At 43.0% G+C, this 13,997-nt stretch overlaps 2 protein-coding genes across 2 annotated transcripts; one reads left to right on the forward strand and one right to left on the reverse strand.

Moving 5' to 3' along the window:
• Positions 1–1,543: 1,543 nt before the first annotated feature.
• Positions 1,544–7,982, forward strand: LOC115670383 (uncharacterized). Its single transcript, XM_056320348.1, has 19 exons — positions 1,544–1,864; positions 2,469–2,506; positions 2,594–2,616; positions 3,223–3,329; positions 3,416–3,467; positions 3,543–3,627; positions 4,208–4,298; positions 4,804–4,842; positions 4,963–5,030; positions 5,122–5,184; positions 5,274–5,329; positions 5,417–5,490; positions 5,591–5,683; positions 5,764–5,865; positions 5,999–6,079; positions 6,189–6,280; positions 6,390–6,405; positions 7,272–7,382; positions 7,477–7,982. Exons 1-19 carry the CDS (start codon positions 1,742–1,744, stop codon positions 7,579–7,581), a joined length of 1,419 nt encoding a protein of 472 aa, XP_056176323.1. The 5' UTR covers positions 1,544–1,741; the 3' UTR covers positions 7,582–7,982.
• A 1,507-nt stretch (positions 7,983–9,489) lies between these two features.
• Positions 9,490–12,687, reverse strand: LOC130140607 (bidirectional sugar transporter SWEET4-like). The gene is made up of 6 exons (XM_056320351.1): positions 12,505–12,687; positions 11,726–11,762; positions 11,017–11,233; positions 10,275–10,436; positions 10,034–10,153; positions 9,490–9,916 (listed from the first exon to the last, which is right to left on the reverse strand). Exons 1-6 carry the CDS (start codon positions 12,545–12,547, stop codon positions 9,761–9,763), a joined length of 735 nt encoding a protein of 244 aa, XP_056176326.1. The 5' UTR covers positions 12,548–12,687; the 3' UTR covers positions 9,490–9,760.
• Positions 12,688–13,997: the final 1,310 nt, after the last annotated feature.

The raw sequence follows: 13,997 nt of genomic DNA on the forward strand, positions 1-13,997 counted from the left end.
TAGAGTCCAAATGAGCATTCTAAATGCTGAACCAAACGGAGCCTTCACATGCAGAGCGCGATTTAGACAACAATTTTCGTATATGCGGTTGCCTTGGATACGGTAATTGGGAAACGTGCTTCTCTCTCTGGAATCAATAGAAAGCGGCGTTGATCGCTGTTTTTTAAGTGTAATCTGTGCGAAGGGCATGTAAATTACGATGGGATGAGAATGTTGACGCGCCCATGGGTTGGGTCGTAATCGAGACACTGTGGACGGTGACCCACGCGAAAAACGATGCCAAAAGAACGATCCACAAATGCTGGAGTGAGAGACGTAAGAAGTGCTGTTCAGAGGTGACTTTTGATTTCCACGTTTTGCTGATATATGACCATATGATCTTTAACATGTGGGGACAGACTTTCCCTAAGAAAAGATGGAGTCATGATGTTTCCAAGTTGACTGTGAGGTAAAGGGGAATGTTCGGATTTCCCGCGGTAAAATTTGTGTGCGTGTGAAATCGTGCTCTCATGTCGGGTGTGAGTGGCTTGTACATCTAGCGCATGTAAACAAGGACCTCACGCAAGTATGTATTCATACTCTGACTTGCTCGACAACGGAGTGCGAAGCGAAACGCTGCGAAGGACCGTTCGATCCATAAGCGCCTCTCCATCATTGTTGCACAATATCAAATTATCGATTTTGCACCAGCTCTCGAGCCACATCCAGATCATGGACGCACGTGGCTCGTGTGTGTGGGTCGTCTTACGGGCGTGGGACGGAGGGATTGTCATGGCGCATGCGTGAGACGAGGAGATACCGTGATTAAAAGGAATCAAAGAAAAATAAAATAAAGGGGCAAAAGCCACCAAAAAAAAACCTAAACTATATCAATTACGACACGTTTACCCAAAAATTTTTTCTGCGATACAAAAAATTTCAAATTTGTATCTATCTGACACTTTTACCTTCCGTCAAAATCTCGTCAATAAGAACAGCTAAAAATCTGCCTACATGGACGCCGAAAACCAAACAGTATTGACATGGTGCCCACATGGCCTAAGTGAAATAAAAAAAATTTATTTTGGCTGAAAAATCATTTGACGAAATCTTGACGAAGGGTAAATGTGTGCCACATAAGTGCAAATTCGGGACTTTTATTTAGGATAAATATGTTTTGGTGAGCATAATTTGGATTTTTAACTTCACAAAAAAGTTCGGGATAAATGTATTACACAGCTGTCATGAGTTAAAGAGATTTTTTTTGGCTATTTTTTGTGGGGGGAATGAGATTGAGCCCCAGCAGCAGGATTCGAGGATATTCGGTTGACATACATAAAGGACACGCACATGCGTTGCGTTGCGTGGTGCCAGAATCGTGGAATGTCCCCGTCGGCGCCATCTTCTCTTCTTCTTCACTCCCAATCCAAAATTAAAATATAAAAGGGTTAAGTGCACGAACTCCAAGCAACGCAAGCAAACCTTTATTCTCTTCTCCCCCTTTTTACGCTCCCTCCCTCTCACTCCCACCCTGCTGCGCAACCGCGTGACGCCATCGCTCTTCTCCGCCTTCCCCCCCCCACCGCCGGCTCGCTCCCGCGAATTCCCGCAATAAATCCTCGGGCCTCCGCCGTTCTCCGGTTGCTCCGCCGCCGCCGCCGCTGCCGCCTCCGTGTCTCGCTCGATTCGCTTTCTCCGTCTCGCTCTCCCCCCTCGCTATCGCAGCAGAGAGGGATAGAGAGATAGAAGGAGAAGAGAGACAATGGGAGCTTACTGCAACGACGACCTCTCCCTCTCGCCCGCCTACAGCTTCGCCTCCGCTCAGGACTTCCGGCTCTCCAAGCACGTCCACGACAACGTCCACGGCAACATCTACCTCGATCCTGTAAGTCTCTCTCCCTCTCCCTCTCTCTCTCTCTCTCTCTCTCTCTCTCGCCGATTGCTGTTTGCAAGTGCGCGCGTGCGCGCGCTCGCGCCTCCGCTGTCGTTTGGTCGATCGGACGGGACGTGGAAGTCCGAACCGCGTGCGAGTGAGTGGATGTGGATTGGCGAATCGGTGCTGGCGTCGTCGGATTGTGGAGTTGCGTGCCGAGAGAGTTGTTTCTGCGCGGAGAAGAGTCCGCAAAGTCGATTGCGCTGGCGTGCGAGTTTGTGCTGCGGAGCTGGAGATTGCGATGGATGATCGGAGTGTTGTTAGCGAAGCCGAAGTGAATATTTGCTTTCTCTCTGTACTGGATATAAGTTGGTCCGTATGACGTCGGCGTGCTTTTACTTCTCTTTCTTCATTTGCAAGAGGTTGCATGACTTACCATGTCTACTTGTCCTCGTGTAATTATTTATACCTATGAAAGCCTGTTCGATGTGCTTTTCCGCGAGTTTCCTTTTATATTTCTCACATGGATTGCATGTGCTGTAGTTAAGTACTTGTTCGATTGAAGATGGCGATGTGACATCATTTGATGCCTTCTCTGTTGTGTCTCTACTTGCAGCTTGCGTTGAAGTTCATCGATACCGAACAGTTTCAGAGGCAAGTTAGTGTCTTATTTGTGGAAGCCTCAATAGATTGCCAAGTTACCCTGTGCTTGACGATTCTGTTTTTCTCCATTTTTTACAGGCTTCGTGACCTGAAACAGCTTGGTGAGTTCGATGTTTAATTGTGGAGCCTACATTATTCTGAATTTAGATTTATCCATGCTTTGCTATGATAAATAGCGTCTCGATTTCTCCTGGCTTCCTGAAACAGTCCTCGGTTCCTTCTTTTGGCTAATAAAAGTTAAGCCTACATGCATCACCTGCATAAAGAACCACTGGATGAGTTTTGACCTATTTGTTGATGTCTGTTGATCATTTGAAATCCTGGTGTTGTGGTTCTGCTTTCATTAGAGAAAAAACCAAGCTGCACACTGCACTCTTTGGTAGTACTCTGGAGGAAACACAGATGAGTTCCATGCACTTCCGAGAGTAATTATTAGGCCTACACGGGTCTAATAATTAGATACTCCCTTCCACCCGAATGGTTTCCTGACTCGTACTAGAATTGCTTATTGACAGCAAGTTAATTCATAAGTTTTAGAGCTTTAGCACTTTCCAGTAGTCATGAGTCAATTCCCATCATTTGTTCAGCTTCAGCTGTCTGAAATATGTTAAGGAATCGCATCTCTTCTGGAAATCCTAGCTTTCCAAATAAATCCCCATATCTTAACATTTGGGAATTCTGCCTCTGTGAATGCCGCATAATCTCAGGTATGACGCACATGGTGTATCCTGGGGCCGTGCATTCCAGGTTTGAACATTCTCTGGGGGTGTATTGGCTTGCCGGTGAAGCTGTTCAAAAGCTAAAAAATTATCAAGTATGATGGTGTTATCTTTGATTCGTTGATACTTAATCCTCATACTTCAATAGAATAACGGAATTGGATTTGCTTATGTTGTTCAGGGCTTGGAGCTCGGTATTGATCGCTTCGACATTCAAACAGTTAAAATTGCTGGTAATTGCTGTCTTGTGCTCAAATTAACTAGACAACTAATCTATTATGTTATTCATCTGTTCACTCAACTTGTAGGACTTCTTCATGATGTGGGCCATGGTCCTTTCAGTCACTTATTTGAACGCGAGTTCCTTCCCTTGGTTCTTAAAGATTCCAACTGGTAATTTGCATTTTTATTAGAATGCATCTATGTCCATTCTCCAGGCTTTTTTATTAGATTTCATATTTACTAATTTCTGAGTTCCTGTTATACCAACTAATGTAAATATTTCAGTGCTTGAGCATGAACTTTTCCTCTGTTCCTTCTTTTTTTTTCGGTCAACTTGCTTTGTCGTTCAATTACTGTCTAGGATATTTAATGCTGTTTTTTCCATCCAGTTTTCCAGTTTCTTGATGTCATGTGCTAGTTTCCTAGATTCTTGGCTGGTACATAAATGAAAGTTGTAGTTTGCACCATTTTGCTGGCAGGGAGATTGTGGAACTTCTTTAGATGACTCTAAATTAATCTACATGTCCTCTACTGTTGGCAAATTATTCCGAGGCAATAACTTTTACATCTTTTGGTTTCCGAGAATTAGCATGATTTTGTTTTTCTTGCTTTAATTACTTCTTTCTCGTAAATTGTTCCCTGATTTCTCTTGGCAAATAACAAAGAATTAAAAGATGCATGTTGTTAAGCATTTGTTTTTGCAGTTTCTGCAGAGTACTTGTTATCATTTTAATGTGATCTTACTTTCTAGGCATCATGAGGAAATGTCAGTGAAGATTGTTGACCATATTGTTGATGAGCATAACATCGACATCGACCCTGAAATGGTTAAGAATGTTAAGGTTTGCTGCTTTTATTGGAGGCATCTATTTTACGACATCTTTGTCTGGTGCATTACGCTATAATGTTATCTGTTTCTGGATCTGCTTTAAAATTTCATTCAGAAGGTTTGGGCAAAATGAGACAAGAATCTTGTGCAAAATGTCTTCTGATTTGTTGGTGACTTGAGTTCTGTTCTGGAGATAAAGATTTCACAAAGCAAAATGGAACAAGAATCTTGTGCTAAATGTCTTCTGATTTGTTGGTGACTTGAGTTCTGTTCTAGAGATAAATATTTCACAAATTAGCTTGATGGTTGCATGTTTGCAAGTCCTCACAGTTGATTAGCTATATACTTTTGTACTGTGAATACAACCTTACTGAACATACATGGATATCTTTTACTTATCACGCATTGTATACAGGTGACTGCAGCACATTTGTGCTTTCTTTATTGATGTCTTTCTGTAGTGCACATAAATTGCCAATGTAAGGTTCTGTTGAGCATTTATTTGCATTTTACTGCAGGAGATGATACTTGCCAGCTCAGAGCATTCACTACCGAAGGTGAAGTTTTGGTTGGACTTCAGAATTTGGGCAGATTCCTGATACTTTATTGTCGTACAATTTTCATTTTCACATGCCTATAGATATTTTGACTGATAACGTTGCAATCTGTAAATGCAGGGCAAGAAGGAGAAGCTTTTTCTGTATGATATTGTTGCAAACGGTAGAAATGGGATCGACGTGGACAAGTAAGATCCCTTATGATCTGCAAGAACTTTTACTTGATCGAGTCATTTGTTGAATATTTTGTTTCTATATTGGAGTCACATGCATGTGCAGGTTCGATTACATTGCGAGAGACTGCCGAGCTTGTGGTCTAGGATGCAACTTTCAGTTTCAGAGGTATCTGTTGAATCCTATTACTAATCTGCATTCTTATAAGCAGAATTGCAGAATATATCTTCTCATTTTCGAACTTTTTTATCTAAAAGGTTGATGGAGTCAATGCGGGTCTTGGGTGATGAGATTTGCTACCGCGCCAAGGATTGTAAGTATTTTTGTCCAGTTCTCTGTAATATCATTACATTTTATGCTTAGCTCTGTTAGATCTTATGATCATTGGAGAATTTGTTAGATCTTACCATCCACAAGATGTTTGCAACTCGTGCTGATCTCTACCGAACAGTCTACACACACCCAAAAGTAAAGGTATGTGCTAACGTGGATTCTTTCAATTGATAGAGCCCTCTCTCTCTCCCTCTCTGCCAGCTTCTTGAGTTGATACGTTTTCATCTTGATATCTTTGCAGGCAGTAGAGCTTATGTTGGTAGATGCTTTGGTGAAGGCAAATGATTATCTACATATATCATCTTGCATTCATGATCCTTGTGAATATTGGAAGGTCTTCTTGAGTTTTTCATTCGTTTCCGATTGATACATAGTCGATTGCCAGCATTTAGAAGATGCATTTTTCTTTTGCAGTTAGACGACACTATAATAAAAACTATTGAGACAGCTCCAGACTCAGAGCTTAATGAATCTAGGGATTTGCTGCTGCGGATCCGTAGGAGGAATTTGTACCAGGTAGGTACTCTAGTTGATCGATTCTTGTACTCTGCACCAAATCTAGATAGACAATCATGTCCAAGTAGCCAGTCTGCTCTCCTGCTTTTACCTGTGAAATTGTCATATTTGAGTATTGATTTCTCTGTGGCAGTTTTGCAATGAATATGCTGTTCCAAAGGACAAATTGGAGCACTTTAAGGACGTGACTGCACAAGATATTGCTTGTTCTCAGGTCTTGTTCAGATTTAACTGGGTGATTGGTGAAATATGGGAATGAGCTCTTTTCTGTTGGCAACACCGAGCGAGCAATATAGTAAAGTTTAACTAGTTCGATTTAACAGAAAAATACTGGAGTAACCCTAAAAGAAGAGGATATCGCTGTAAGCAATGTTAGGATTGACTTGACACGTGGAAGGGATAATCCTCTCGTAAGGTACCTGAAGAGCTTTGTCAAAAAGTGTATTGCATTTTTTTTTTTACATATTATATGCAAGACTTACTGACTTCTCATTTTGCTGCCTTTGTGCTTGTGCTCCTTCCAGCATCAACTTTTTCAAGGTACTGGTAAAGCTTCACTATACTGAATTTCAGTTCTCTTATCTTTTCAGTCTATGCAATAATCTGTTTGCATTGAAAGGACTTGATACATGTAGAATGGTATACACTTTAATCAGAAGACATTTGGGTGGGTGATTGTTTATCCTTAACATAGATTAATGCCATGCATGAAGAGTTATGTCGAGCTGCCTGATAATGTTTGCATATAAAGAATTAATTTCATCATCCATGAAGAGTTATTTTGGTTTGCAACGGTGTATTAACTTCTTCTTGACTGCCAAATTCACGACTTCTACCAGAGCAGAGAGATTTAGTCTAACTTATGTGATATGCCTGAACTAACAACACAACCAAAGGGCAAAAGGATTTGTGTTTCTTGTTTGCTGTAGAGAGAACCTTAACATGATGAAGTTCCTGAGATCTTTAGTTGAAATTGAGGTAGTTGTTAAGAGTTTTATGTTTCTCCAAAGCAGTGCGGGCCCAGAAATTTGATACTGCTAATCCAAGATTATAAATTGATCATTCTCACAATTTTCAAGTGATCCTCCCTAAATGCCTCAAGTGGCAAAAGGTTCCTGGCTTGACATTGACTTTTCACATTAGAAAGGAGAAATTAAGGGCGTCTCTTGATGCGGGGTCTGCTGAATTTTATCCACTTCCAATGCATGTCTGATCAAATAAAAAGTTTTCTAGAATAATTGGCACAGTAGCATTTCTAATTAGTAGTAGCATTTTGAGCCTATGAGCTAAACGTAGGATGCATGGCTTACCATGTTCAGTTGGCACTAGCATGGATGTGGTTGCCCAATTTGAAGGCTTCGTAAATTTCTTCTTTTGTACATGAACTTATGATTTGAGTTTCTCAGGATTACGAGAGTGAGGAGAAATTCACCATACCAGATGATCGCATTAGTCACTTGCTGCCAACATCCTACCAGGACATGATCGTGAGAGTTTATGCCAAAAAGCCTGAGCTGGTAGGTGAACTCGCCTGTAGCGCTTAAATTGCTAAGCTGTTTCTCACGAATTTCATCCTTCACAACTTTGCTTGTTTACCCACCCTGTTTACAGGTTGGAGCGATTTCCGATGCCTTCGAGAACTTTCAGTTGAAGACCTATGGAATCAAAGCGCAGGTACACTCGACACCGGAGAAAAAGAAGCAACGCATATCATGAGGCTTCAAAGTGAGGATGGTAACATCTCTATTCTGGCTTTTAGAAAATCATTTGAAGAATGAAGATAGGATATACAACAGAACATCTATTTCCAGACTGTACCTTTAAGGCTCGTCTTAGTATATGGTAATACCATGCATCCTTCTCGTCTGTCTACTCCATTTGCTTAGTCCAATTCTTTGGTTCGATATCTAGAATGAAAATGTACAGGTGGTCGTCCTCTCCCAAATTCTGTCTGTCCTTACAGCCTCTACTTACGTTGAAATAACCGTTTCTTCTCATCTTCTATCGGCCGAAACATTGGTTATAGTAGCCTCTCTTTTTTTTTTTGTGCGTGCTGTGCCTAAACATTGAATATTGCAGTTGATCAAGTGAAAACTTGCGGTAGATTTTACCATCCATATCTACTTCCGCCTCTGTAGTGTATATTCGTATCTGGCTGTATTGTACATGCATTTATGTCGGATCAAGCTGGATTATTACGCTCGCCTTTGCCTCTGAGCAACCAACAATGGAAAGAGCCAGAGGACAGGAACCAAAATTGACTGTTTGATTTTAAAATATCCTTTTCAGTTTTCACTTCTATTGGAATTGTTTACGGCTTTCTTGCGCTCTATTTTAAGACCTTGGTTTCGTCCAAAATGAATGAAAAAATTTCACCCCATCCAAACTCCAGATACCTTCTTCACATTTTAAAACCCATAATTAATTTCCCCCTTTTTACGATGGGCTTTAAGTTTCATCTCTTGCCCACACATGATATATCAAATTGCCGTTTGTATTCCAAATTGCCCCCACCCTAATAAAACCCAATTCCAACCTACGCTCTCTATTCTCACCTAAGAGGCTTGCTTAGTTCAACGCTCACCGCCACATTTCCCCTATCCGCTGTGCGCATCGCCGTTGCTCCTTTGGAGGTGGACCTAATTTTTTAGCCCACCGATGGTCGCTACGTCAGCTCGAGGCCAGATCAAGCTGTGCTACATAGTTTGCGGTGCTCAGTAGCCTGTAACAGAGGCTTGTAACCAGCCAGGGGCCGAGGCCGAGCTAGCATGGACTTGCTAAATAGAGACAGGGATGCTTGTAGAGGGGCGCGGGCACCAGGCAAGGGTGTCTTCGAGGGCGTTGAGCCAAGGGTGTCTCTCAATTGTCATTATGTTGCATTGCTGTGCGAGGAGAGAGAAAGGGCAGGGAAAGAGAGTGGGAAAGGGGTTTGGGTGTAGATTTTCGGGGTATATGCCTGCAAGTGCGTCTATTTAGGTCAGGGAGATGCAAATTGTATGTTTTGAAACGTGAGAGGGTATCCGATAGGAAAAGCAAAGAATGATTTTATTAATTATTAGAATGACGAAAACAGGCATGCGCACACTTACACACTTAGAGACCGTGACGATCATCTTCCCACTGCTCTTGTTGGAGTTGGAGGGGGATCGACAACCTTTCACCATTGCGTCCGAGAGGACTAGTGATGGCGGTGCCTTTGTCCCTGCACTTTTTGTTCTTTTACTTTTCCAAGGTTCCTCATGTTTCTGTTCATTTTGTATATATATATACATTTTTTTTTTTGGTTGTTTCATATCCCAAATTTGCCCAATTAACTGAGAGAAAAAGGCTTGACCTCGAAGACGAGAACAGTTGACTAGATGTGTATGGAGGGTTGTGTTGGGCTAAGAGAATGTTTACTGTCGGGCTGAGCGGCTCAGCCCGAGCTGGGTCTTGTCGCACGATCAGATTCCTATCATTCTGGCCCAAGTCCATAATGAGGTTGAGTTGAAAGGATACATTGAGAATTGGGAACACGAGAATAATATGCGCAACTTTGAAAGATAACATGTTAGGCCAACCACATCGTTACCCCCTCCAGTTGAAAAACCCACCTACAAATTGTCAAAGCATTAAAGAGCAAAATGCGAACATAAGCCTTGGTTCACTTTTGAGTTGGAAAGAGAGGAACAGCTAAGAAGCAACGAACCCGACAGGTTACCAACATCAGGTTCCGAAAAGAGTCAAAAACCTCTAACATCTACTCACTGCTACGACAAGTTCTTTTTCCTCAACTCAGCCCTAGCTTAATGCAGAAAAACGGGAAGTGGCTATAAACATAAGACAAGTGCCCAGATTTTTTAGACAGAGAGCAGCAGTTGGGGGGTATTGTGGACTCGGGGGTAATGTTCCTGGATTACACTCTATCTGGTCCATTGGAAACAGAGAGCTGGATTTGAGAAGCCTTTGGGTCGACGACCTTCTCATCTCTCGGCGGCGGCGTGGACCTGAAGTAGCAACCGTAGAGGATGAGCTGCGCCCCACCGGAGAGCGCCCCGAGACCATTGCTAATCTGCAGGAGGGTTGTTCCCAAGTTATTCGTGTATGTGGCTTTTTCTTTACGTTTCTCATGCTTCTTGACTTTGAAAGTGAAAGGGTTGACAATACATTCAAGTTTTGTTTCAATTACCAGAATGAAGACGTCGAGCTTGATGAGGGCATATGCAGTCCACACGCAGCCATTGAGAAAGTTGGCTAGCGAGAGATAGAAGGGCATGTACTCCACACTCTTTGTGGTGATCACTTTTTTCTGCAGTAGACAAAGGTAAAAGAAAGAGGCAAATTAGACAATGAAAGGATCAGCATTTGCCGGAACTGATAAAATATGGTTTTAGTTTACAACGAGGGAAGGGGGATGGATATGTACGTACCATGATGGTAAGAGGTGAGCTGTACATTATGATGTTGAACACGTCGCAGATAATTCCAAAGGCGAGAATTCTTCTCTTGTGGTCGTGAAAAACCAGTAGGAACACCAGTGACACCACGGCAATGAAGACAACTTCCCCGCAGAGACAATAGACCACCTTTTTCTGCAAAAAAAAAGAAGTGAGCATTAGCTGTCAATCGTACTGTTCTAAAATTTGTCAAAGTGCCTAGGACGGAATGAGTGTTTGTACAATACAAAATTTGGAAATTGGAGTGCCTAGAAAGCGGTATTACTTAGTGCCTTGACTTAAGGTACATCGACTGAAAATTAAGATATGTGACACATTCCAGTTTGATGGATGAGTGTTACATAGATAGGACAGGACATAATCACCGATCTTTGACTAGAAAAACTTTACAAGAGCAGCAAACTAAATAAATGCCAAATTCAGGAAAAAAAAACGAAGAGAGAACAAGACTAACTATGGTGCATCTATGATTATTGTATACCAACAATGTTCTATTTGAATAAATTTGAATTAGTGACAGAATATATCCAATTATTGTACGGAACTTTGAAATGCATAACTGGAACTTTTATCACTTTATTCCAGTAGAATTCCATTCGGATAGCACGGTATAAGTAGAAAAGATATCGGTAAGACAGTTTTGAAAGTATATCTCGAAAAACCTAGACAAAGAAAAATTGAACGGATAAAGCTCAAATACATAACGAGCACATACCCTTCCCTTGTTTGGAGCATAGAAAAAGAAAATGCATATGTAGATGAGCTCTATCACGAGCCCAACGCCATTGATGGTGACGACAAGGATGCTGTCAGGACGGACAAAGGGCAAGCCATAGATAATCCAGAAGATGCAGTTCAACACGGTAGCAAGGTAAGGATACACATGAAATTCCTCCACCGACTTGTTCTTTATGATTCTATAAAACGTCGGGCTGCAAAGCAAATCAACAGATATAAAAACCTTAGTAATTGAGAGCACTGTACAGGTAACATCAATGCCTTACTTAACCTAGAAAAACATCCAAGGGTTATCTCTAGCAAGTTCAAATTCGAGTACACTACGGTGGTCACCGCTATAATTGTAAAGCTACAATCCTAGCTTTGTCCCGAGTCATTTGACCGAGTGACATAATCACCAAATCGGATGATCTTCATGAATATTAACTTAAAATAGATTTTCTTTTTTGGCATCACAAATAAGAACGAAGTAACACTCACGTATAATTTTTTTTTTCCTTGTGATGCGCCACACTCACAAATTGAGATAACTCTGCTTCTATAAAGCACTCTAATTTACATTACTAACTAAGCAGGATGGCATAATATCGCATGTTAAAAAAGAAATTAAATAACGACGATCTACGTGATCCCCATGAGGCCCAAAAAAAAAAAAAAAAATAGCAAGAGGGTGAGCTGAAGTTTACCATGGCGAGAGGAAGAGGCCGAACGAGATGACGTTCCCTGCCCAGCGAAACAGCAAAGGTACAGTCAATAAAGCTCTCTCCGAGAGAGAAATCATCAGGAATGAAAAACCACGAATTCCATCACAAAAGTCGAAACGCATCGTACCAACGTTTTCGAAATCTAAGTTGTTTCGTGCCTAAAGCGGAGTGGGGCTCGAAAGTTTGATTTCTGCACGTATCTACCAAAGTTTGATGTTTTGATGGTTTTCCCTTTATTATCGCCCCTTCAAATCTGGCATTTCATCTCTATCGAGAAGCAGAAAATAACAGAACGCATGACGACGATGGTTTGAAATCCAGTCCCAAACAGACGATCCAGGATAAACGCGCACCAATAAAAAAAGAAAAAGAAAGAAAAAAACCGCGAAGCTAGCGAGACGATCATCGTATTGCTCTCTCCGATCAAGCATTCATGGCGTTCGCCTCTTATCCAACGCCATGCACGACGGATCGTTTCGGAAACAGGCTTAGCTTAGCTTAGCTAGCTAGCTACCGAGCGAGCTCATCGCATTCTCTTCAGGAACAGTAGAAAAAAAAAAGGAACAGCGACAAAAAACAGCGGACACGATCGCCGTAGCTTAAAACATCCAACGGCAGCGCGAAAGAAGAACGCGATCTCGTCGGAAAATCACTCGCGCGCGCATCAGCGACGCCGAGCTCGTCATCGGTCGCGAGAACCTGAAGGAGAACGCTGGACAGGACGGCGAGGACGATAGACGAAACGGGAGAGAAGCGGTTACCGATAATGCCGACCACGTTCCGAGCCGCTTCAGCCGACACCATCTCTTCGCCGGAGCCAAGAACGCAGCTTCTCTTCGCGAGCTAGAGAGAGAAAGGGAGAGGTTGAGGGAGCGGAGGAGAGAGAAACGCCTCGGCGCTGCGACTCTGGTGGTGATGACCTGATCGGTGCAAGCTGCGTGCAGTGCAGTGCAGTGCGAGCTAGTGTATATATATATATATATAGGTACACAAGAGAGAGAAAGCGGAGGAGAGAGAGAGAGAGAGAGAGAGAGATGGAGTTTTCAGTTGGGAGGACGAAATCCGACGGGAGCGAAAAAGAGGGGGTACGACTCTCCTCCCTCGTAACCAACTCCCCTCGTAAAAAAAAAAAACCTTATCTAAATATCCCCTTCATTATCTACAAAAAAAATATATTCATGAAAAAAACACGAATTAGAGAGGAAAAATATATAAAAAAATAATGTTCGATTAATTAAAACAGATTTGTGTTTTTAAGCTTCCGCTTCTTAAAACGTGAGCCCCCTTCTTTCTCGCTACATCCCATTCAGTAATTAATTCTAATCCTTATCCTAATCCTAATCCAAATCCAAATCCGTTGACCCGTATTTCGATTTTTTGGAAACCTTATCCGAATCGCCCGCCCGAATTTTGACTCGGACCTTATCGGGTGTTGGAGCATAGGAGGGTTAGAGATGATAGGATCCATCTAGGGGTGTCAATGGGTCGGGTCGAGTCGGGCTTTCATGATACTCGACCCGACTCGAAAACAATAGGGTTGTGCTTGACCCACCCAGACCCGGCCCAAGACCCTGTTCAGCATACACCCCAAGGGCTGGGTCGGGTCGGGCCGGTCCGAACCGGGTCGGGTTTCGGGTTTTTTTCTCTTCAAACACACACACACACACTTTTCTCCCACTCTCTCTCCTCCTCTTCGTCTTCTTCACCGTTTCTCTCTCTCTAGTTGCAGACAATTTGCAGAGACCACAGAGAGAGAGATGAATTTGATACAGAGGGACAACAATCTCCAGCGCGTCCATCATCTCCAGCGGCCCCTTGTAAGAGCTCTGCACCTCGTTCTCCTCCTTGTCCTCCTCCTACTCCTCCCCCCCTCCCCCCGACGATCGGTTCCCGGTGTCGTCGCTGTCCTTCTCGATCGAGGACAACCCCGCCGACGACGAGCCGCTTCGCGCCGGCGCCGCCACGCCCCCTCACCGCCGGAAGAGTCGAGCTCCAGCGGATTGAAGGCCGAGGGTCGGGCAGCGCCAATCGAGAACCCGGGGGGCTCGACCTCGACCCCGCGGCCGCCGTGCAGCGCGACCGACATAGCTGCCGCGATTTGTCTTCTTCACCGTTTCTCTCTCTCTAGTTACAGACAATTCGCAGAGACGAGAGAGAGAGAGAGAGAGAGAGAGAGAGAGAGAGAGAGAGAGAGAGAGAGAGAGAGAGAGAGAGAGATGAATTCGGGAGGACATGACCCGTCGGCGAAGCGGAG

This window comes from Syzygium oleosum, unplaced genomic scaffold (assembly GCF_021117445.2).
Source record: "Syzygium oleosum isolate NSW1041296 unplaced genomic scaffold, Sole_v2.1 Sole_v2.20, whole genome shotgun sequence".
Classification (NCBI taxonomy): Eukaryota; Viridiplantae; Streptophyta; class Magnoliopsida; order Myrtales; family Myrtaceae; genus Syzygium; species Syzygium oleosum.

Excerpts from the sequence above, each read along its gene's own strand:
- LOC115670383 (XM_056320348.1), top strand. The coding sequence starts at position 1,742 with ATGGGAGCTTACTGCAACGACGACCTCTCCCTCTCGCCCGCCTACAGC. Across the intron at positions 5,491-5,590 it reads ACACACACCCAAAAGTAAAG|GCAGTAGAGCTTATGTTGGT; the intron begins GTATGTGCTAAC and ends ATATCTTTGCAG. Across the intron at positions 6,080-6,188 it reads AAGATATTGCTTGTTCTCAG|AAAAATACTGGAGTAACCCT; the intron begins GTCTTGTTCAGA and ends TCGATTTAACAG.
- LOC130140607 (XM_056320351.1), bottom strand. The coding sequence starts at position 12,547 with ATGGTGTCGGCTGAAGCGGCTCGGAACGTGGTCGGCATTATCG. Across the intron at positions 11,763-12,504 it reads GAACGTGGTCGGCATTATCG|GGAACGTCATCTCGTTCGGC; the intron begins GTAACCGCTTCT and ends TTCGCTGGGCAG. Across the intron at positions 10,154-10,274 it reads GCTCACCTCTTACCATCATG|AAAAAAGTGATCACCACAAA; the intron begins GTACGTACATAT and ends TGTCTACTGCAG.